This window comes from Fundulus heteroclitus, chromosome 12, assembly GCF_011125445.2.
Source record: "Fundulus heteroclitus isolate FHET01 chromosome 12, MU-UCD_Fhet_4.1, whole genome shotgun sequence".
Taxonomy (NCBI): domain Eukaryota; kingdom Metazoa; phylum Chordata; class Actinopteri; order Cyprinodontiformes; family Fundulidae; genus Fundulus; species Fundulus heteroclitus.
In genome coordinates this window covers 40,157,674-40,181,587 of record NC_046372.1, presented here as the reverse complement: position 1 = coordinate 40,181,587, position 23,914 = coordinate 40,157,674, and the positions used below count along the sequence as shown (strand labels likewise).

At 46.6% G+C, this 23,914-nt stretch overlaps 2 protein-coding genes across 3 annotated transcripts; one reads left to right on the top strand and one right to left on the bottom strand.

Annotated features, from left to right (window-relative positions):
• The first annotated feature begins 925 nt into the window (after positions 1–925).
• On the top strand, positions 926–7,476 carry pgam5 (PGAM family member 5, serine/threonine protein phosphatase, mitochondrial). Of its 2 annotated transcripts, none has more exons than XM_012874502.3 (6): positions 926–1,249; positions 2,737–2,909; positions 3,000–3,125; positions 3,204–3,292; positions 5,362–5,492; positions 6,962–7,476. In XM_012874502.3, exons 1-6 carry the CDS (start codon positions 1,017–1,019, stop codon positions 7,110–7,112), a joined length of 903 nt encoding a protein of 300 aa, XP_012729956.1. In that variant the 5' UTR covers positions 926–1,016; the 3' UTR covers positions 7,113–7,476. The 2 variants fall into 2 exon arrangements, with proteins under 2 accessions (XP_012729956.1, XP_012729872.1); XM_012874418.3 differs by having other exon boundaries at positions 5,359–5,492.
• A 75-nt stretch (positions 7,477–7,551) lies between these two features.
• Positions 7,552–23,788, bottom strand: ankle2 (ankyrin repeat and LEM domain containing 2). Its single transcript, XM_012874145.3, has 13 exons — positions 23,675–23,788; positions 19,342–19,848; positions 17,335–17,529; positions 16,948–17,135; positions 15,628–15,816; positions 15,402–15,524; positions 15,042–15,105; positions 13,108–13,283; positions 12,910–13,016; positions 12,196–12,386; positions 11,159–11,993; positions 10,249–10,380; positions 7,552–9,221 (listed from the first exon to the last, which is right to left on the bottom strand). Exons 2-13 carry the CDS (start codon positions 19,835–19,837, stop codon positions 9,026–9,028), a joined length of 2,892 nt encoding a protein of 963 aa, XP_012729599.2. The 5' UTR covers positions 19,838–19,848; positions 23,675–23,788; the 3' UTR covers positions 7,552–9,025.
• Positions 23,789–23,914: the final 126 nt, after the last annotated feature.

Sequence of the window (23,914 nt, the reverse complement as noted above, 5' to 3'; positions counted from 1 at the left end):
ACTGAGTTTATAGGCGTCTAAGAACTTTTCATCAAAGTTTCCTCATCATAAACACATGACCTCGGACCTTCTACTCCAGATCACCCCTTTTAGCAAAACATTTCTGTATATTTTCTTTATTTCTTTTCTTTTCATCGCTTAGTCTTATTTGACTCGCCATTTCTTTGCTGTTTGTTTGTTTTGTTTTTCATTGCCTCCAAGTTTTCTCCCTTTGCCTTGGATTCCTTGTGTATAAAAGTGTTCTACAAATACATACATATGTACAAGGTATTGCCCGATTTATCGGCGCGGCGGACGACAATAAAATCAGATATTGCTGACAGGTTGACCCCGAACTCGTCGCTCGGCCACCAGCCAAAACTCCTCCCACTCGACTGCGTCGCTTCTAGCCGGTTTGTCCCCCGGCTCACTGCTAATGGTGCGTCCTCTTCTGTCACGATCCCTTTAACCGGCTGATATCTGAGAGGAGGACGAGAAAATATATATTTTTAAATGTGTTGGAGTTACGTGAATCTTTTGGAAGAACAATAACCAGTTGATGCTTCCTTTAAAGCAGTACACCAGTGTTGTGGGAGCTATGTATTTGTCCCCAGCATAGACATCATATAATGTCTATGGTCCCCAGTACATTTGCTGTCTCAGTCAGGTTTCCACTACGGATACAGGCAAAGGGCGCCCTCTAGTGGCAAACAGGGAAACCTGCCGCAAATAGCGCAAATGAAACCTTTATGACTCACACGGGCCACCATATTATTTGTAGGCGTCTCTCTTGCTCAGCTTGCTTTCACATTCACTCTCTTTTCAACTTTTCAGCCACATAAAAAGGAGCCGCCTTTTTCATTTAACTAATACGGCGACGGTGGTTGTTTTCGCCGCCAGGATTTAAACGAACAGCTAAGAGCCATTAGTCTGGAAGTAACGCGGGGACGGCGTCGCGTCTTATTTACTGCACACCAGTAAGCTCCGCTAATTAGCCCCCATTCACTCGGCCTGCTCGGCGGCGGCCACTTCGCGGAATGTCGTACCGGAAAACTTTCAAACTTATCTGCGGCTTCGCTGGAGGCTCTGCCGCGCTCGTGTTCGCGGCCGCGGCCGCCGAACCGCGCGGCTACTTCGGGGAGCACCGCGGAGAGGAGCCGAGGCGCCGGTGGGCGACGCTTGGCGTCCTCCACGCAGCGCAGCCGACTTGGACCCCCGGCAGCCACACGCCGGCCCCGACCGGACCCGGCTGGGACTTCAACTGGGACAAGTAGGTTCTCCCACACGTTCGCCGCCGCCTGGCTCTTTCTACCAGTTCATGTCTGCCGTCAACCTTTAGGAACAGCGGACTGGAGAGGGCTTGAAATGCTGGCAGAGTCTGCTGAGTGTTTGAGCCAGCTGAGCTGCAGTGCGCAGCACCAGGTGTGCGTTAGTCCACAGGTATTTAATGACACGACAGAGATTTTTAGTGGTTCTGAAAGCGTGGCTCTTTTACGCCTCGGTGTTCTCTGGCACCGGCTTCATTATTACCCAGCATGCTTTCTGCCTAAGCTTTAAAAGCCTGGTAATCATAAATGTCTAAAGATGAGCTGCCAAATGCCAGGAAGAGCCTTTGTGATCCCTTTTCCTTTAAATTATTTTATTCATCTTTAAAAACTCTACTTTAATCGTATGTTTGTTAGGGTTGTCTCAATACTGAAAATGTCAACCTCCATATCGATACCCAGGAAAATATCCGATACTCGATACCGTTTTTTTCGGTACCACGGGGATTTTAAAAAATGACAATTAAAGGCATAAAAAAATATTTTATTAACATAAAAAGCTCACCTTTTTCACTGTCGGCATGAAACGGGCTTTCTCATCACAATGCCAGTTCAGTAAGTGTGCGAATAGATGCAAAATAAATAATCCAAATTTAACAGCATTTGAAAATATTTGAAGACGGGCTGAGGTATTATTCTGTTAAAGTGCAAATAGTCCAGAGATGATCCATGACGTGGTTTTTCTGGAGGAAGAACATGCCGGGGATGAGAAGCTGCTGGAGCCCAGGTTGTTCTCAGGTCACTAGGAACCGGCCTGGTTTGCCTCTGCAGCGTCGACACCGTTCCAGACTATTGTGTCTGCGCACGGCGCCTCAGCATGGAGACGGGTCAGAGCAGCCATGTTTACACAACCCTTAGCACTGGACATGGCCTCGCCTGATCAACAATCCAATTAAAGAGTTGTCTTTTTTTTTTTTTTTTTAGGGCTGTTAATGATGCACAACTAAGCAGCGAGATAAGATGTCCGTATTGATCCAGACCTGGGAATTTCTGCTGTCTCAGCAGAAAAGAGTTGATGGAGGAGCAAAACCCAGTGGTCAAAACAATTCTGGGGGGGGGGGGGGGGGGGGGGCATAGAAACACACTTTTTAGATAAGCCGCTATGCAAAGAATGTCAATTACAGGAAAGCGCGGCTGACGTATCCGTGGATCCATGCGTTCCTCACATCAGACGGACGCTGGAGGATCCTATCAGGGTGAGGCGCTGCTGCTCAGTCCACAGCCTGGACTGTGGGGGGGTGTAAGTCAATTTAGGGGGCTAGGCTGTAAGTCGGGTTTAGTGCGGGGGATTTGTCAGGCCGTATTAGGAGATTTTCCTCACAGTGCTCATGATCTTGGACTGTTGTTGGGTCAGCGCCGTGTTCTTCCCTCCGTGTTGAGCCTCGGCTAATCTCAGACCCCCCCCCCCCATTTATTTATTTATGTTTGTCAGGAGAGACCCGTCTGCGCTGTGCAGCGACAGGAAGAAGGAGCGCGTGAGCGAGGACCCCGGCTCTGAGCAGGACAACAGCAAGCCCAAAGCCACGCGCCACATCTTCCTCATCCGCCACTCCCAGTACAACCTGAGTGGGAACGGCGACACGGAGAGGATCCTCACGCCGCTAGGTCCTGGTCGCCGCCCGCCGCTTCCCGTTCAGCATCCCCAGCCCCCCCCCCCCCCCCCCTTAACGTCTCTCTCTCTCTCTCTCTCCTCAGGCCGGGAGCAGGCCGAGCTAACGGGTCAGAGGTTGGCAGCGTTGGGGTTGAAGTACGACGTTCTGATCCACTCCAGCATGACCAGGGCTACCGAGACGGCCCACATCATCAGCAAACACATCCCAGGTAGTTGAGGGGGGGAGCGGGGCGAAACCCAAAATGGCCGCGCTTTTCTGTTCTCACCCCACGGTTGTTCCGCTGCAGGCGTGGAGCTGGTGAGCTGCGACCTGCTGAGAGAGGGGGCCCCCATAGAGCCGGTTCCCCCCGTCACCCACTGGAAGCCGGACGCCGTGGTGAGTGAGCGTCCCGCCGTCCTGCGGGGGGTTCTGTCCGCACCCGTGCGGCCTCGCTCAGCCCGCCGTGAGCCGCCTGTCCGCCAGCAGGCGTGCTGTTCAGGCTCCCAGCGGTTCTGGCCGACGCGTCGGTGCTCCGCAGCAGGAAGGAGGATGGACCCCCCACAAAGGGCGGTGAAGTGATGCGGGTCTGTTAAAAGGCTTTGCAACTGCAGCCATGCAGCTTTTACTTCAGATGACAGAACAACAGAACCGCTGCACGGTTTTCAACATGTTCCCAAATAAAAATCTGTGCTGTGCTTCCTCTTAGCTTCAGTTTGTCGTCTGCAGAACGCCGTCTGCTGCAGGCACAGCCGCAGGTGTTTGGACCGTCTGCTGGTGCTGGATGTTCAGGGACTGAGATCGTTGGCCGTTATCTTGGCAACGTTGCTCAGATGAATTCGGATCAACTGAGAAAGTCAGAAACTTTTATTGTTTTAGTCCAAGTCTTGCCACAAGTTTGCAGTGGATTCAGGTCTGGACTCTGGACCGGGGCCGTTGTACCCCATCAGTGGGTCTGGCTGTGGCTTTACGACTCTTTTCCTGCTGCAGTCTTTTGGAGTCACGTTGTTTTCCCACCAGTTGTCCCATTTTTGGCTCGACTCGTCTTCCAGTCAGCTGAGCAGCGTCCCTGTCACCACAGCCTAACGCTGCCACCGCCGTGCTTTGCCCCAGGGCTGGTGTGTTCAGGGTGAGGTGCAGGTTTTTGGCAAACCCAGTGTTGTGCCTGTTGGCCAAAAAGTTCTGTTTTGGGTCCGACCCAACCAGAACACCTCCTGTGTTTGGTGGGCTCCCCACACGGCTCGTTTCAAGCAGGACGTCTTGCTCTCTAACGATGGATTTCTTCCATTGTCTCCCACTCGAGCTACAGATGTCTGCGGCTCCTCCAGAGTTACCACGGGCCTGGAGGACAGCCGTGCCTCGACAGGTCTGCAGTTGATCAGAGCGCTTTCCGTGTTCCCACACTGTATCGTCCTCCGTCTGATGCCTAGAGGTCAATAACCGGACCCTGGCTTAGACCTCTGAGCCCTCTGACCTGTCTGCTGTGACCCGTGGTCCCATCATGCTGGTCGTTCTCTAACAAAGCTCTGAGGCCAGACACGGGACAGCTGGATTTTTACGGGGCCGTTTATTGTCAGCACGGTGTCACAGTGGTTAGCACTGTTGCCTCACAGCAACAAGGTCCCAGGGACCGCTCTGTGTGGAGTGTGCATGTTCTCCCCGTGTCTGCGTAGGTTCCCTCCGGGTTTCCCTACCACTAAAGACACGCTGGTCAGGTCGGCCATTAGTGGCAGCAGCTCAGGCTAACCCCATCTGATCTACGACAATTCGCTGCACTACAAAAACAGACCTTAAAATAAGTAAAATGTTCTTAAAATGTGTGTTTTTTGTCCTTGATTTGAGGGTAAATGATATTATCTGCCAATAGAATGAGTATTTTGACCCCTAAAATAAGATAATTAGACATCCTGCACTTGAAATAAGACGATGGAGATGAGTTGGTCCTATTTTAAGAGCTAAAATCTTATTCGATTGGCAGATCATCTTATTTACTTGCTCAAATCAAGGACAGATACACTCATTTTAAGAATATTTTACTTATTTTTAGTTCAGTTTTTGCAGTGTGTATGTACCTTATATGTATATTGACAAATAAAGCTTATAAGTGAGCCGTGAAGCCTGGATTTTTTTTTTCCAGAGGTGTCAAATTAAAGGGACTGGATACAAATGCATGTCACAGTTAAGATTTTTATTTGTAAAGCATGTTGAAAAGAGCTAATGCGTGTTCTTCCTCTTTACTCTTAGCTACTCCTTGGTTCTGAACACTCTGATACCCTGAAGGATGTTGGGTAAAAGTCTCCGTTGTTCATGTGTGGACTGAGTGGGCCGTTTGGGATGGGGGGGGGCTTCATGCCTTCCTCGCTGGGCACAGCAGCATCATGTATTGACTTTGCCCCCTCTGAGGGTCTCACACTGAAGCCGTTCATGTGACAAAGGTGGCTCTCAACCTCTTTACCGTCCTCCAGCAGTACCACGAAGACGGCGCGCGCATTGAGGCAGCCTTCCGCCGCTACATCCACCGGGCTGACCCCAAGCAGAAAGAGGACAGCTATGAGATCATCGTGTGTCATGCCAATGTCATCCGCTATTTTGTCTGCAGGTTCGTGGCGGCGGCGGCTCCACTCTGACCAGAGTTTGGTGTTGCTGCTCTTTGCTTGGCTAACCCACTGTCCGACAAACTCTACCGCTGCTTAGCTCCCAGAGTAGTTAGTAGTCGTTCCCCTCATCACGTTAAACCTCGCCTGTAAACCAGTTTGCAGTCTTAGTGTGAGAGGCGGCGACGGCCGGATGTCTGAACACGTTAAAACAGGGAGATACTCAGAATAAACCAAACACTTCACATATTTAATGGAACCTGGGTGAACAAATAGGTTTTTTTAATCCAATGTTTTCCTCATTCATCTTTAATGTTGGTGCCATCCAGCCTAACATGGTTTTCTGTTCAGACATTAAACATTAACTGTGACAGGCGTACGAGTCCCAGCCTCTCTCCATCAGTTCAACAAAATAACTCGCTGTCCTAATCCTTCCCACTCAATGTTTTAAATTGCTTCTCGTTCATTTTAAGTGAGCGTTCAGCAGAAATATAACCACCTATTAGCGCCACCTGCTGGTGGGTTTGTTCCTCCTGAGTTTCCACCAGAGTTTGATGCTTTGAAATCCTGCGGTCTGTGATCCCCGAGCCGGTCCAGTTAAGTGTGGCGGCGCGGTTCTTCAGAACCAGTCTGCTGGTGGAGTTCCCTCCGCTTCAGCCCAGCGTTCCTCTGAACGTTCTTATGGTTCCCCTTTGTGATCAGGGTTCCTACCGCCTGGATTCTGGTTTGATCATTTTCCAAGGCTGGAGAAGCTTACATAAACATTTTAGTGCAGAAATGATTTCCAGACTTCTTTATTTCATAATGGAGGAAAAAATAGTATATGTAGTTCATCCCAGGCTTAAGTCTTTGTCCCACTCATTGTTCTGATGTTTGACGCCAGCGCCATGCTCACATCTACCCGGTCCTGTTGCAGCTTCTTCTGCCTGTAGTCTGGACCTGTGGCTCATAAAACCACATCTGATTTAGATGCCAAGCCAAACTAACTAAACACCTCAATAGATTCAATCAGCAAGTCTTTAAGGGAGAAGAGAATCAGTCCAGATTTATATTTACTGACGTACTAGAATATATTATATTTGTGGGTGAAACTGATCTAAATCGACCCGGTGGAATAAAAGTGGTGATGATTCTTGATTTGTAGACTTCACAGAACAGAGCTTTGGTAAACGGTTGGTAGTCAAACGCCCAGAAAGCTAATGAAAAAATCTAGACGTTTTGAGTCTGAAGCAAAAATGTAAAACTGGGAACTATGCAGCTGCTCCTGTATGTCGTCCATCACAACTGATGTCAGCTTTCTGTCACCAACGCATAAATCTAGTGAATATTTTTGATTTTGGGGTTGACCGAGGCAGCTCGGTCAGCCTCAGCGGGTCTTAAGTGTGACGCTGAAAAACTAAGTTTAGGCAGACAGCCTTTCTTCAGCTTGTGCATGCAGGGCGCTCTCTGATCTCCTGGTTCCTCCCCCCCTCAGGGCTCTGCAGTTCCCCCCTGAGGGCTGGCTGCGCATGGGCTTGCACAACGGCAGCATCACCTGGCTCACCATCCGCCCGAGCGGCCGGGTGGCCCTCAGGACGCTGGGAGACGCAGGATTCATGCCTCCAGACAAACTGACCCGGACCTGAAGGATCAGCGCCAAGCAGCTATCAGGAAGGAGACGGCGTTCAGGGTTTAATGTTTTTTTTTTTTGTTTTTTTTTCTCCTCAAGTGTCTTGAAAATAAACTTTTGATGAATTCATTTTACAACCAAGCATCGCGATGAGACTGCATTATGATTACTTCCATGCCATCGCCAAGAGAAGTGACGAACTCCTGCTGAATGTAATCTGTGACTTTCACACGAGCGACTAGTTTTTAAACCAAAAAGGTCTATTTATCTAGTTAGCTGTCCATGCATTTTATGCTGTTAGCTTAACATAATTACGTTTAACACAGGCAGGGAGGAGGGTGATAATGTTGTATTGTGATAAATAAATATTTTTAAATGTCTCCGGTTCTATTGCGTTCTCTTGCCGCCCCGAACGGAAAAGTTCCCAGAGAAAAACCCAACACAGGACAGCGGGGGAAGGTGGGAGTGAAGATTTATTGATTAGATAAAAGCAAATCAGGTCTGTACATACAGAAAAGTCGTCATGAAAGTTCAGTTTAATAAAGTACAGAATGCTGAAAGCACGAGAAGCACGTTTAAAATCTTTTGACGCATTTTTGCAAAGTTCCACATTCATCGACATTCAGAGACCCGAATCTGATCTCAAGGCCTAAGAGCACGAGAATGACAATACAATCTTCCGAGTGAAGTGGGGTTTGTGCTCTTAGACGAAGGTTAGGATAGAAAAATACATTCAGGACATTTGGTGTTAATTTGGGAAGTCGAGACATGTTGGGTTTTTCCTCATGGCTGAGGAAGACTCCTGGGACGCGACTTGGTGAAGATCCTGCCGAGCACGTTTAGTCTGAGGAGTCAATTAGCATCGTTAGGCGGGACATAAATACAGGGGAAGGGTATGCAACACAACGCTGGGAGGCATAAGGCAGCTTCTGCTCATCCTAACAGGTCTGGGCTGAGGCGTCTAGTGCTTAAAAGAAAAGCCCAGTTGAGTTTTAAGGGGATCTCAGGCTAGGTTTTAGAAGACCAACCAAATTAAACTTGATGGGTGCTTGTTGCTGTTTATGCACTGGAGGACGTGCTTGTGACCAGAACAGGAAAGAAGACGGGGAAAAATAAAAAAATGGCACTGTTTAAGGCTGCCCTCAATGGGATAAAGACGATGTCAAGACATCCAGGAACCACCAGGTAGACATGAAAAAAAAAAAAAAAAAAAATGCACATATACTACAGATTAACATAAAATATGGAAGATCTCCGTTTCCTTTTGTGGCCTCATACATTCCACGTATGAGCTAAAGTGTGTCTAAAACTGACAGAATGGGTCCATCACTTCAGAAAAGTAAGGCAATTCCTGAACTGAGGAACAACACAGGAAATGGCAGTTTTAACACCATTAATAAAAACATTTTTTTTTTTTTGTGCTACTGACCAACATACAAAAAAAAAAGAAAAAAAAATATTGAAAATATTGACAATTTACTTGTTTTAGTATTTTCCACAACATCGTTGGGTGACAGGATCCTGATGAGGATCCCTCTTCGTTGTCATGGTGACCAGAGAAACTTTGGGACGTGTGGCTTGGCTTCACAATATTCCATAAAAGTCGACTCCGGCTATGATGGAGGTGTTTTCACAGTTGCCACAAACACTTTTTTTCCCCCATGAATTCAACAAAGTCCACACCCATACAGTACATAGACATATCAGATCCCCCCCCCCTTTTTTTTTTCTTACAGTCTAATGTGATGAGAATTCCTGTGTTACATAGTAGTACCATACATCATCAATACAAATCTTTCCAGACACTTGTGCATATTTCTGTCAGGTTTGGGGTTTCTGAGCTCTGCTGCTGTTACCTGGGTGAAACTGGGGGGGGGGCTGTAGAAGTGGGGAGAAGGTCTCAGAGGAGACGGCAGTTTAGGACAGCGGCTAACTCAGGTGCTTGAAGCGGAGGCGCTGGATGTAGCTGACGTTGGCAGGGCTGTACCGGCTGGGGCTGAAGTCCGGCGAGGCAGCGTGGCGGACGGGGCTGAAGCGACCGGTGGGGGACATCAAGCCGCTGTTGGGGGAGCTGCAGGTCTGATGCTGCGTCCTGAGTCGGGGTTTCACCGCAGGGCTCGGCCAGCTGCGCCAGACACACAAAACACGCAGCAGATTCTTAGCTATCACAAGATGAAAGCTGTGCATCATTCTACTTCACAAATGTGGGTCGGTCCATCAAAGACTCCAAATAAAACCCATAGAAGTTTGTGATTGTAACATGGAAGGTGTGCTAGACTACTTAGACACTAAATGGACCATCCTATAGAGACGGATCTCATTGGTAGCCTCATAATGTTCTGAATTCATCAGCTTCTGAAAATTAAGAAGAAAAAAAAGCCTCCTATAGACATGCATTAAGGTAAGGTTAACGGGCACAGCTACCTAAAAGGCTAGCTCCACAAACTATTCTGTAACTATTTGTATTATGCAAGAGAAAATAGCTTCACTGCCGTGAAACAAATGTTTAATATGCCGGTGCAAATTCTCAGTTATCCGGCTCATCGCAACAGCAAACGGGATAAATCGGAGGCAACCGGACTTTGGTTCAGTTTGTTTTCCAGACCTTGAATTTTGTGTGAAAGTCTTAATAAAGTATAGGAAAAAAATGTATGGTAGAATTTTACAGTATGCTCAAAGGCATTGTGAAATGAGAAATAGGAAGGTAGGCTATAAAACTATAATTTTACTAACTGGTCACGTTTTGAAACGTTTTCATCAGTAAAAGCATAATGTACTGTGAATAATGCATTTGTTCATTGAATACTAGCCTATAAAAATTAACATTTCTAATAAACAGTTTGTACAATCTCAACCAATGAAGTAGGCAGTAGGCACACAAGTATACAAGTACATAAAGTTAAGGTCTTGGGAAAAAAAAATATCAGTTTTAAAAAAGTCTGGAATTTTAATTTGGAAAAAGAGCAAGCACCCTGTGTCAGAAAGAACTGAACAAAAGTTTGCCTCCGATTTAAGCCTGTTTGCTGATGATAAATATGGAAACTGGAGGAAGCCAATGCTAGCCCATCTGCTTACGGATTAGCGGGACCGTTCCAACCACTGGTTAACCTAAACAACACGGGTCGTAATGAGAAACGAGCCGAGCCACTGACCTCTGCATGTCTGACGGAGAGTACGACTTCATTGTGCTCTTCCACTTATGGACGCTGGGATACTTCTGTGGGTCAACGTCGGCGTCCTGCAGCGCGGACAGAACCTCGCTGTCCAGTTTGGTGGGCGAGTCCCTGTTAAAACACGCAGGATTCATCAGCTGCCTACAGTATTACCATCAAAAGTCTTAATCGTCACGTCTTACTGACGACTGGATCAGCAAGCGCTGCATCATGCATGACTAACCAGGACCCAAAACATTCGCTTGGTACCTTATTTTAGCGGTGATGATCTGCATCTGAACCTCTCTTCTGAGTAGGGCTGGGCGATAAATCGATTTAATCGGTTAATTCGAATTTACAATTCTATAAGATTTCGTTTTTGGAAAATCTGGATTTTATTTTGCCAATACACTCATTGGGTTTCCATGAAGAGAACGGCATGTGATGCTGAATATATGTTTAGGCAAAATTATTGTCCTTTATTATTTATTTAAACTTTATTTTACCATAATACGAGGTACTTCACTCACTTATTTACTTTTTTTTAACTTAGTTTGAAGTTCACAAGTGCAGTGAAGCCTGTTCTTAGCTCAATGTGTAATACCACTAGCAGCAAATGTTTTGTTATATTTTCATTGTTTATAATGGCACGGCTACCATCATGTTTTACAAGCATGTTTTACAGCTTGTTTTTAGTTGCACTTTGAATTCAGGTCAACTCCCTGACAAAATGCTTGACATAAAAAGCAAGGTTATAAAATAATTTCTTTAATTTCTTTTTATGAAACAAAAAGGAGGAAAAAAATCGATTAATCGGATATGGTATGATAAAATCATACCATATCGCCCAGCCCTACTTCTGAGGTCTCTAAACATTTACAACATACAAAAAAAGAAGGAAGGGACTCACCCCTCAATGAAAAGTCCTCTTCTACTGTGCGGAGGAGTCCTGGGTAAGAACTCGTGGGAGTTATCCAGAGACTTGTAGGAGGAGCCGGAGGAGCCGGAGCTGCTCAGGTCCCGGCCTCCGTGGTCCCACGACTTGGACCTTGCACAGAAGTTGCGCACCCCTGGCGCCGACCCCCTAGTCCTCCCCAGCGACTCCAGACTCTCCTCGGCGGTGAAGTATTCGTCGGAGCTGCCGCTGCTGCTGCTGCTGCTGCTGGCCCGCTCCGCCCGCTCCCTGCCGTCCTGGCGGAGCGACAGGCGGTGGAGCCCCGAGCTGAGGTCCGAGGCCGAGAAGGAGCTGCACGAGTGGCGGCCGTCCTTGTGCCGGTTCCTGCCGCCGCTCCTCCTCTCCCGGCAGCTCGGGGGACTGTCCGACGGCTCCTGCAGCGACATGCGCTCAAACTCCACCATCAGGTTGGAGATGGGCGACAGCATGCAGGAGGAGGACGGGGAGCCGCGCGGGGACACCTTGTCTCCGTTGTGAGTCCTGTCCCTGGAGGAGGAGGAGCACACCACGTTTTTGCAGGCCACTCCGGGCGACAGGAGGCCGTCGGCGCAGCAGCACAGGAGGTCCTGCTCGGCGGCGTTCTCGATCAGGTCCGCCCCGCGGTGGTGCAGCGGGATGTGGAAGTCCCGCCCCCCGACCGCGCCCTTCAAGGCGTCCTTGGAGGCGACGCAGGAGGTGATGCTGGAAAGCGCCGCGTTTTGCCGGTTCTTCATCTCCTCCAGGCTGATGTCGTCTCCCTCGTCCAGGAAGGCGCCGACGGAAATGGAGTTGCAGAACTTTTTGGGCTTGCCTGGGATCACAAAGAAGAATCAGAAGGGTTATAGAAAGTCTGCCAATCTGTCTGCGTGTATCTGGTGGCACGTTTTGCCGCCTTCACGATCATTAGGAGTGAAACCCCACGTTCCTGTCCACATGTGGACATAATCTATCGTCTAGTCCGGTACGCAGGGCTTTGTCAGGACTCTCTGCGTCTCAACACACACAGACGGTACCTGGAGAGGGCGTTTTGAACCTGTTGCTGGTCTCATTGGGTCCGGCCCCGTCGTGGCTCCTGGGACTGAAATCCTTCTTGCTCAGGTACTCCTCCAGCTTACGGAGCCCCTCGTGGGAGGACAGATCCACAAAGCAGTCCAGGAAGCTCCAATACTCGGCCCAGGGATGGCCCATCTCACGGGCCAGGTCTCTGAATTTAAACAAGTTCTTAATTAGTTATTTAATGGCTGGAGACCAGAAACCGTACCCTGACTATAGTACCTCCCCCCTTTCGTCAGCAATGACTTTCCAAATATCAAATAAACTGTCTGTATACTGAAAGACTTTGTGATTCAGACCTAAAAACATCTCTTAGATCCCCCCGGCGGTGTACTTTTTGTTACTTCTTAAAATAAAGCACTGCAACAGCATGATTGCCACCTCTGTGCACCATAGGACAATATTTATGTACCAACACTATAATGATCCTGTTAAACGAGAGGTTCATGATGACCAGGCGTAACATTACGACCGACAACATTTAAAGTACGTAAACAGCGGGCTGCCTCTCCTGACAGGAAGGAGTCAGCATAAACATACATCACCCTTTGTTGGGTGTGGAGCTGCCCGTGCTGGTCATAATGTTATGCCTGAACAGTGCAACTGTTTATTTTAAAGTACTAGTCGCATAGATTGTAGATCAATAGCAAACTCCAGGAAAGCTCAGGATGTACCTGCCCACTCTCTCCGCCCCTCTGTCTGGGTCGGATTTAAGGATGTGGTGGAAAAGCTCCGCCCGGTCCCTCGGTGGCGTCTTCCAGTTTCGCCGGAAATCATCCGCCTGCAGGAAATGACAAAACGGCGTGGTTAGTGACGGGTTGGCTGCTTTTGGGGGGGTAAAACGTGTCCGAGCAACAAGGCAGTGGACTTGCTTTAGACGGGCTGAGTGGGCCGGCGAAGGCTGTGACGGTCATCCAGGGGTCCGTGGGGCTTCTCGTGTGCCGCTGGATCAGCGTCAGGCTGTCTGAGGACTCTGGCGACCATCGAGCACCGATGATGGGCTGAGAGGTGTTGTCGGTGGCCCTCAGTAAAGGGATATAGCAGCGGTCTGAGAGACAGCACAACTGGAGCTTTAGGCACATTTTGCTGTGGTGATGGTGGCTAAAAATGGCGAGTCATCAATGCACTGCGATTTATTTTTTATCCCAATTCAACATCGATTCAGAAAAGCGTCTAAATGGATTCATTTCCCTGGCCACTGGGTTCACGAGCGACGGTTCCAGGTGAGTTTACGGGCGAAGGCCGAACTACTCAAATGCAAATAAAGTAAATGACATTACTGTGGGGCAATTCATTTCTCTTCAGTTTTGCTCTCAGTATTGTGCTTTATTTTCAGATGTGCTCGTGTTCAAAAATAATTTTAACTATCCCCGTTTCTAAGAGGAAAGGAGAATTAATCAGGTTTACTGGCTCTTTACCTCGATGTTAATACAGTACTGTCATGTTTTCACTTTTGTCCCCAATACTGATATTTAACTACACAAAAATATCCATTTATGCACTGGTATACCATGGCTGTTGATAAGGACAAAAATAAATACAGAAATATCTACAATATCAGACACTTCTAGTTATTATAAAATAAATCAATATCCAAACATTTAAATCAATATTGAATTGAATTGTGAGGTTCTAACCATACCCAGCCCTGGTTTGTGGACATGACTCCCTTTCAGGCTGCTTGCACACAAGAAAGTGAGTTGGTTTATTTAACTGGTGGCCGTTAAAGAAACGCAATGTTCAGGTTCGAAAATCATTGCAATTACAGGTCCAACTATTCTCCTACTTTTAAGGAATCTCATTATAAAATGTTAACTGGCTTACAAATTTATAAATTATTTATTTAAGAGTTTTTTTAGGTCTGTTTTCCAATGACCAATTTTGTAAAAAGTTGCTGCGTCTTCTTCCATCAGTAACATCTTCCACACTGAAGAGTGAATGTTAGCTACACTTTGCAGTGCTGCTATCACAGATATTTAGTTTCCGACCAATCAGAGCAGCTCAAGCAAGATAGATAGATAGATAGATAGATGACAAGAATGCTGTTTATGATTTAAATGCCTGAAATGCCTCAAAATCATATTTGGCTTCGTTTGTGAGTTGGAACCAATGCAAACTAAAGTGTTAAGGCTGGTTCACAGCATTTTTCACAGCATTTTCACCCTGATTTCCCCCTTTCAAGAGGCGCCGATTATTGGCGTGTCTCTTAAAATAATCTTAATGTTGGATTCCCCCCGATATCCCACCGTTTGTCATGTCCTCTGAAGACAAACGAGCACGCAGCCTGTTGAATGTGACGTGTAGCCAATCAGAAAGCGCGGTAAGGGATTCCCTGAGAGACCACCCCCCCTTATATCATAGTGCAGCAAGTGTGTCAGCCATGTTTATTCATTCTGAACTCACGTTTGATCTTCAGAGGATTCGCAAGATTTTCTGTCTGACTTCTGGATGACCTTAAGCAAAATCTGTTTGTGTGTGGTGTGTTGAGCTTGTCTGACTGGAAACCACACACTGTACGAGACTACGTGTTTTATCTAGGATTTTTTATCGTTACGTGTGGTAAAGCTCAGGCTTTGAAAATCGGCCCTAAATTTTATAATCCAGCCGTGTGAACCAGCCTTATGATGGGCAAATGATATCATTTCAATCGAATCGCTCAGACTTTGATATCAGCAAATATGGTATTGTCATCCAAACAAATGGGTCTAACATCGTATCGTGATAACGCTGGTGAATTACACCCCTACGTAGGGAGAGGGAAGAACACGGGAATAAACACTCATAAAAAATTTTAGGTCATCCTTACCTTCCAAGTAGTCACTTATTCTCTGTTTCACTTCTGTGGTTTTATTTTTTCTGCTACAAATAAGCTGTGGAAAGAAGAACAACACACGAATAACGCTAAGTCCACACATGCAACTGTTGCAACAACTATTTGCCCATCTAAAATTAGCCGACATTATTTAGCCAGAGAATGTTGCCAAGAGATAAAAAAAAAGGTCAGATCTTCTGCAGCTACTCCCAGAACATAAAGGTAAGCATTTGTCTCTAGTAGCTGCTCCTAATTCGTATCTCTACATTCAAATAAATCCTTTCCATTTGTAACAGTGGCAACCCAGCAAACATCAACAGAGGCTTTAACGAAACGAATCGTTTAAATCCTTACATCCGAAGGCTTCAGGCCTTCCCTGTTCCTGCAGTTCTTGTCGGTGTCGGGGTGCGAGCACAGGACGTTGACCACATCCGGACAGCCGAACTTACAGGCGAAGTGGAGCGGCGTTTCAAAGCCCTGAACCAGGAGGCGAGCAGAAATTAAAAAAAAAATAAAATTAACGTTGCTTACGTGCCTGGAAACGACAAACTGTGGATGGGTTGCAGGAAGCAGAACTGACAGCCTTATCTGGAGTGTTGAGGTAAAGATCTACAATGTAGCGGATTCGTTTCTGCAGCATGGCTTCCTGGTCGTCTGGGTACATGAGGCGCATGAACTCGGGGTTCTCCAAGGTGTCCAGTAGCAGCTGAGCGATCCCTGCCTGGTTCTCCTTGGCTGCCACATGCATGACGTTGTACCGGCAACCCTCCTGAAGGTACAGACCAGAGCAACAAGGGTATGGAAATAATTCTCAATCTCTTGACTCAGTTCTTTTTCATAAGTCGGCACCTGAAACCAAATATGCCAGCTGAAGTTACAGCTTTATCTCCCTCCATTTATTTTATTTTAAATGACTCATGAACCAGCCATTTTTAACTGCGCTGGAATGATCATATTGAAGTGACACTGGGCAGTGAAGAGTCAAAAAGAACTTTATATTTTAATGTTAGAACTTCACCACTAAGAGCGCCAGTGAAGCTTTTCTTGACACTGCTGGAGGCTGGCACTGATAATGGAAAACATGTTTATGTGTCCAGACACGTCGCGGCTCCGGGTCGGGCCCGGTCCCTCTATTAATAGAAGAGAGGATCCAGTTTGTGAAACTATGGCTTCAATATACTCTGAAGTTCAGAGGAGGATCAGCACCAATGAATAGCTTTCCCTCTAAAACTTGAATCTGCCCAAGCTATGTAATTCAGATTTGTCCTGACATGGATTCATACCCCTCGCCTGCCTTGCCGAAGTATTCATAGCTCTTAAACTTTTGTACTTTTTGTCATTCAACAACCACAGACAGACAGATATAGCTTAGTGTGTCTGAATGTTCAGCCGTTCATGTTCAGATATTATTGCAAAAGTTTGATTTCTCAGCAAAACACAACACCTCCTGTGACCAAGTGCCCCTCCTGCACCAGAGAAAGCCTGGTGGAACACGTTCCAGCAGAAAGCAGACATTCTTTTACCATCAGCTCTCGCATGTTTCGCCTTGGTTTAGGAAGCTGGTAAATGCTTGTTAGCAATGCAAGTAAAGGCCGTTCCTGGAGTCGCTTGTGCCTGATCCAAGCTGAATTCACTCCACATGCAACACTGAGACAAGAATTTAGCAAGGCACTGATCTGGGGAAGTATACCTCTGCAGCAAACCTGGACGAACAAGAAACCTGCTTCAAAGCTTGGCAACAAACCGAGTTTCAGAGAGAGAACTCCATAAAGCTAAATCCAGGCTGAAACTATCTGCTGCCAGACCACTAGCATCAATTGCACCTCCCTGGCAAGGTTGCTGCGTCCCAGCAAAGTAAAGGTGACTTACGTCGAGAAGGACCAAAACTTCATGCTGTTACCTGGACAACGGTGGGATTATCCCCCGAGCCGATGAGATAGCGCGGGTTGCTCCAGACGAGCTCGCCGAAGCCCGCCTCGTCCCCCTTCTCCACAGCTTTGCGCAGCTTGGCTGTCAGGTCCTGACTGCGCGGGCTCTTGAAACTGTTGGCCCGCTCCCTGTTGATGGTGTCGACCTCCGGGTTCTCCGCTGTGACAAAAAACAAGGGCTCTGGAATCAAGTGCTTTCTGTTGTGTCGCACAATACCTCCCCTTTTAACCACTTCTCTTATTTATACGTATTTCCGAAAACAATGTTATGACGCTGAAAGACCGGGCTTTAGATAACATGGAGAACAGGAAAAAAAACAACAACGTGGCTCCTTAATGCTAGACCTCCACACCCCTACCTTTCCCGACGGCCGGTCCGGGCTTGATGGGAGAGATGCAGGGGGTGGACACGCTTGGAGACGGGCAATAGTCACAGCCTCCCTTAGAAAACCTCTCTGCGTCTTCGCGGTTGGAGAAGGCTTTGAAGCGGGAACCCTTCATGGTCTTCACGGCCTGAAGTGCGTCTTTCTTGTCCGTGTAGACATGCGCTCCCTCTGCGGTACACACACACACACACAGACACACACACTGTCCGGTCAGAGCTACTTTACTGGCTGGTCATAGGTCTGTCTGCTGGCCTTCCTCCCTTAATGCAAAAGTATTCACACCCTCTGCACAAACTTCCATGTGTTATAACAGAGGGCTTAATGGGACAGACCAACACAAAGAAGTGCATTAAGTGGAAGGAAACGATGCAAATCATTTTTTGACAAATAAAAATCTTAAGTGGAACCCCTTAATTTGATTTCTCTAAATACAATCGAGCATAAACCGCCCTCAGAAGTCACCGAGTTGTTAAAACAGAGTCCCCCTGCATGCAATTTAACCGCAGCATAATCCAGATGTGACGTTAAGTCCTCAGAGGATTGTGGGAGAACCTCAGTGAACAAGCAGCATCACAAAGACCGAGGGAACACAGCGGACAGGTTGGAGATGGAGCTTTCTGGCATTTATGGAAGTGTTCAAAACTAAATGGTTGTTGAAGAAAAGCCTTAAGAAGTCTTGCCTCATGATACATCGTCATCGGGATGTCGACGTCTGCAATATATTCATATTGCAGAAAACCGCAGCGCAATGTTTGTCAGCTAATACAACCCAAGTGTTGCATTCGACTTCCTACCATAATATGTAACCTGTTGGCCGAGTCTGAGGGCAGCAGATGCTCACGTGGGACTCAGACATCACCCAAAATGCTGAGGATCACTGGGCGACGGAAGCGCAGATGAGAGAGGCGGGAAAGAAGACACCTCGCGTCTGATATGGTCATGACGGTACTTACTGATATCACCGTCGCAGGGATTTCTAACATAGTGCCGCCCTAGAAAGAGCAAACGCGAAAAGGCGGGGGCTCCGGTCAGATCAGACCAAAATCAAACACTGGCGCCTACATGCACACTGTTGTCCCCACAGATGCAGCTACGTGAAATGCAATGAGGAATCTGTGGCGAAGCTTTACAGACGCCCAGAAACTCTGCAGAAAACATTTAATTAGATTCAGTCGGGCTTCTCGATGTGGAAAGCTGAAAGAGAAATTTCCTGAATGATTTAAACACGCCTCTACAGCCAAAGGTCACTGTCCTAAGCATCAACTCAAAGGGGTGTGACAACGCCTTCATGCTACTCTGGGGGGGGGGGTGTTCCCTCTACAAAACATGTTATCATTCTCCAGCCGCTTCACAGCTATGTGCGACTTATGTGTTGGTCTGTGAACTCCCAATAAGACAAAAGCTAAGACTGATTGCAATGAGACAAAGTGTGAAAGCGAGGCAATAGTATTTCTGTACAATCCCTGGTGAACGGTCTGCGTCAAAGGCCACGACGGGTGGCAGGAAGAACGTGAACCAAATGTCCTGAACAGCCTCACGCGTCCGTCTTCTGCTGCTTTCTCAAGGTTTTTCTGCTCCCCCCCCCCCCCCCCATCTGTGTTGTGAGACGACTCAGACAATCTTGGAACAGAATAGTGCAGCAGGACTTGCTACAGTAAAAGTCCATCTTGACAGCTTAACGTAAACAGAGCTGACATGGTTACGGCACAAACATAAGACATGCATGCACTTAATGCCCAGAGAGGACAGACAGCCGCGTGAGCCGGAAACGAGCAAAAACAAACAACAAAACAGAACAGCTGAGGACAGAGTCACTGGTAAACAATCAGGATAAACTTTAGGAGGACTTTAGACTCTGCTTAGTTAAAAGGTGCTTGCTAAATGTAGCGTAAACAGCTAGGACAGATTCAAACGTACGTTTTTATATAGAAATCATCAGCAAACCAATCATCTGCATGTGGCTTTTTTTGACTGTCTTACCATTTCGGGCCAGGACGTCCTCCCACGGGGGGCAGACTCCGTAATAAAAGGTTGGAGATACTTGTGCTGGCTTGGAAGGGGTTTCGCTTTTGAACTGAGAGTTGCCGCAGTCAGCCGAGCTGTTAAAGCCCGACTTTCCTGGGATCTCCTCTTCCTCTGGAGGGTTCAGACCCACTCCGTAGCCAAAGCTCAGATCGTCGCCGTTTTTCTGGGAGGAGCTGCCGCTGCCGGCTGCCGCGGTCTCAAGCGAAACGGCCGAGGTGGGACCTGCCGCAGATTTGGAGGAACCGGCGGCGCCATCTGTGAGCTGCGATGAACAGCTGCCGTCTGTTTCAGCGGCGGCTCCCTCTTGTCCGGCCAGGACACGGGCCAGCTTCCTCTCATAGGTGCCTCGGGTGGTAGAGGTGATGGGGCCGCACTTTAGGTCTGCTCTGGCAAACTCCTCAGACAGCTCGGCAGCACTCAGCCCCCTCAGCCTACTCAGAACCGCCTCCATGCTTCAGCTCCCTGTAACACAACACATACGTGAGCGGCTGCGATCGGTGGATATTCGTGTTGTAAACAAACAGCATAAAGACCCGGGACGCAAACAGACTGCCGATGCACATTTCCCGACCGATACTACTTTCCAGTTTTGACCAACTCCGATTTTATTATCCCCATTTACGCAGCAAAGAATATGCTCCCAAGTACGGCTGAATGATTTTGGAAAATAATCTAATTGCGATTTTTTTTATCTTGATATTGAGATTTAATGCGATTTTTTATTTTTTTAGTTTGTCATGTCTTTTTAAACATATACAAAGAAGAAATCAATCTGTTTCATCGCTGTGCAGTTTAGGTGCTAAAAGAGCCGCTGCGTCTCAACTCGGAGCAGAAATGATAGCGTTCTGCCTACGATATATTTCAACCAAAATTGCGATTTGATTTTGACTTTTCTCTGCATCAACCACAAGCAACAAAAATGGCCTCTAGATAACAATGTTTGTAAACAAGGACATAGAGTGCAAAGTGCAACCAACAAGCAAGTCTATGTATTAAACTGATTGACCGCTACTTAATGCTATGGTGAGATTCCTAAAAGTTTCTGGTAAAAAAGTATAATTATATAATCTTTAAAACAAGTAATAGAATTAGATTTTCTCACTGCTGCAACTCTCTTCCCTTCCATGTGGAGGCTAACCCACTTTAAACATATTACCGACGCCTAATGGACGCGTCTGATTCACTAATTTACATAGCCAAAAATTGCAGACATCTGCTATTTGAGAATTGTGTGTGTTTTTTTTTTTTTTTAAATTGCGATTATATTACAAATGCAATTAATTGTGCAGCCCTACTCCAAAGCTTCTCCTGATTTTTATCAAACTTTAAACCACAAGTCCATCAACACTGGTTGAAGCGTCAATGTACTGAAAATGTATTGAGTTCATCGTTATAATACATCTAAGGAATAGAGAAAACTTTATAAGTGTCTGACTTACAGATCTCATCGGCAAAGCGGAAAAAAAATAAAAAAATCGGCCAATTTAGAATTCTGTTGAAATGATGGCAGCACGTCTGTGCACAAAGGAATACAACACCCACCTTGTCAGAAAAAACTAATATTGAATATTCTTGTCTGATTTTATCACATATGCAACTACATATGCAATCAATGAATCCAAAAAAATGCTATTAATTAAATGGGTCGGCTGTAGATCACTATGCATTGGGAAAATAGCATTTAGGTGGGGGGAAAAAACCTGCAAAACTAAGACGTGACATACACTGATCCTCTCTAATCTTTCAAATCTTCAGATGCCAAATCCCTTTTTCTATCATCAAAGAATAAAATATTAAGGTATGAAATACATGATAACCAATGGTAAAAGAAAAACTATTCTCTCACATTATGTGGGCTGTATTTAATTTTTATAATAGGGTTCCCCTCTTTAAATTTGTGTAAATGCAACTTTAATAAACAGACATTGAGGAAAACAGCACACAACATGTACACAGACGTTTAAAGTTTTTTTTTTTTTTTTTCTCAACGCTTAATCCTAAAAGAAAAGGCAACACTGAAGTTGGGCTAGCCTCCGCGGGCTAGCCTGCTAGCCAGTAGCATGGAGCTCAAGAAGCCGGGTGGGGAGCGCATAAAAGCTAACGCGCGGCTCGGATCAAACGGCTCCGCGTTGTCACGAGCCCGAACCGCGGCGGCCGAACGAACGAGGAACGCGACCCCGCTGCAGCCTGGACACACGACACGCGACCAACACCAGTCTGGGCTTTCGCGTGCTGTCACGCCCAAATGTGTCATTCGAGATGTGTTTTTTTTTTTTTTCCTCCTCGGACTGAACCGTAGCAAATCCGATACGTGGTAATAATGATGTCGATAAACGGCCACGTGAAAGCGATGGCATCCATCTGGGAGAACGTCCCGGTACTTACCGAGGCACATTTCGCCACGGAGAGTCGCGGGTGTGGGGGTACCGATTAGTTTTGCCCAAATAAACTTAGACACAAAGCTCAAGACGGTCTGGAATAGTCTCATTGTTTACAACATGTCATGCGCATGCTCACTTCAGAGGGAGGGCTCGCGCGATGCATTCACGGCCTGTGGGAAAGCTGCCGAGCACAAAAAAAACACTGCTTCAGTGATAAACAAGATTCCACCATCAGAATGGCCTCGCTGTTTTAATTATAGGCCACATAATCATATATTTAACCGTGTCAACCTTTTGTAGAAACAAAATCATGCACCATTTGTGCAAAACATTATGACCACTGACAAGTAAAGTGAAATGTCACTGAATGGTCATTATGGCACCCTTGAGTGAGTGGGATCTTCTGGGCAACAAACAAAATCTCAACAATGTGATTTTATAAAGACTGGGGAAAAAGGGTAATCATAAGGATTTGAGCAAATCTGACAAGGCCTGAAATATGATGGCTAGACCTCTGAGTTTGAATATCTCCAACTCTTGGAAATCTTTTGGACTGTTCCAAGCTGGCAATGTAAAGTAAAAAAGGAAACAACCAAACAGCTCAACTACCGTAGGTCAAATCGCAGAAGCTCTGACAGAAATGTGTCAGAATATACAGCTCAGTGCATGTGAGCTGTGCACAGCCGGTTAGGGTGCCCAAGCTGACCCCAGATTACAGAGCAATGGAAGGCGGTGGTGAGGTCCAATGTATGAGGGGCCACAGGAGACATTATTCTAATTTGACCTCACACACTTTCATACATACTAGTGTATGACAGTGTTTCACTAGTATACATATGAAAGTATACATATGAAAGCTTTTAAGTAGTATGTATGAGAGCTTGTAGCATTTCAAACGTGTATGAGATGAGAGCTTGTTGCGTTTCGGTGCGTGTGAGGTCAAATTGGAATAATGTCCCATAAGGCATCTCATACTGATGACTCACATTTTCTTTTGCATCATGTGGATAAGAATATCTGGGTGAACACATGGTACCAGAAAGCACTACAGGGAGAGAGAGCCAGCTGGCAGAGGCTCTGTTCTGCTGGGAATCACTGGGTTGCGCCATCCATGTGGACGTCTGACACCTAACACCCATCTAGGCATTGTTGGATCCCTTTCTACACCCTTTCACCGAGACAGTATTCCCCGGTGGCAGTGGCCTCCATCGGCAGGGTCACGTACCCTGGCTGCAAAGAAAGAATGGCTCAGGAATGAGAACCAAGGAGGAAGTCAATGAGTTTGAGGCGCTGCTTTGGCTTTTACATTCCCACGGTCCCACTAGATAGTCGAGCAAGTGTGGAAATGTGACAAACACAACCCCAGATCAAGGGAGTTTTCAGCTTTACGGGATCCGCAACTATTTTTTAGTGTATGTCCGTATTTTCCGCCTTACATGAACGCAACATCAAGCATTAAAACGCAAGCCGCGATTAACGCAAACTCAATATCTGATTTCTTCCGCCAACAATAGTAATAATAGTTTATAGGGAAACTTTAGAACATGGAGGGATTGTAACGGCTGCTTAAAAAAAACTAACTAATGTGCATGGGTGCCAACATACGAATAGGAATAAGGACTAAAATGCTCTAAAAGTAGAAACAAAAGCTTCCTCTGAAATCACTTATTAGATACAGTCAGAAAAAAAACATTAAGGTGACACCTGCTTAATGATTTAACGTAGGGAACGGTTTGTCCACCGCTATTAGCCGCTTAGCATGCCAAGCTAGTGCTTACACGCCTCAAACATTCGCGAAGAACGATGAAAATTTATTCTTGTGACTTTACTGTAAACACCGTTTAAAAGATCTACGCCACTAAAACATGCTCTGCTGGACGACAATATTGTAAGTGAAGCTTGCCAACCTCCTCCCCCTCCTCTCTACCCGGCTGCAGATGCTAGGTGTCTCTTCTCACCGCGACGCTTTCAAAATGCTGAGCATTAGGACCCGCTTTCGTCCAACGTACTGCCTGAACACAATTACTTCTTCTCTTTGTGATGGCAGACCAACTATTGAGGTGCATTACCGCCATCAACTGGATCGGGGCGTGGATAAGAGATTCACAGTAAAACTAAACAAAAATAAACTAAATTCTCTCCAATAA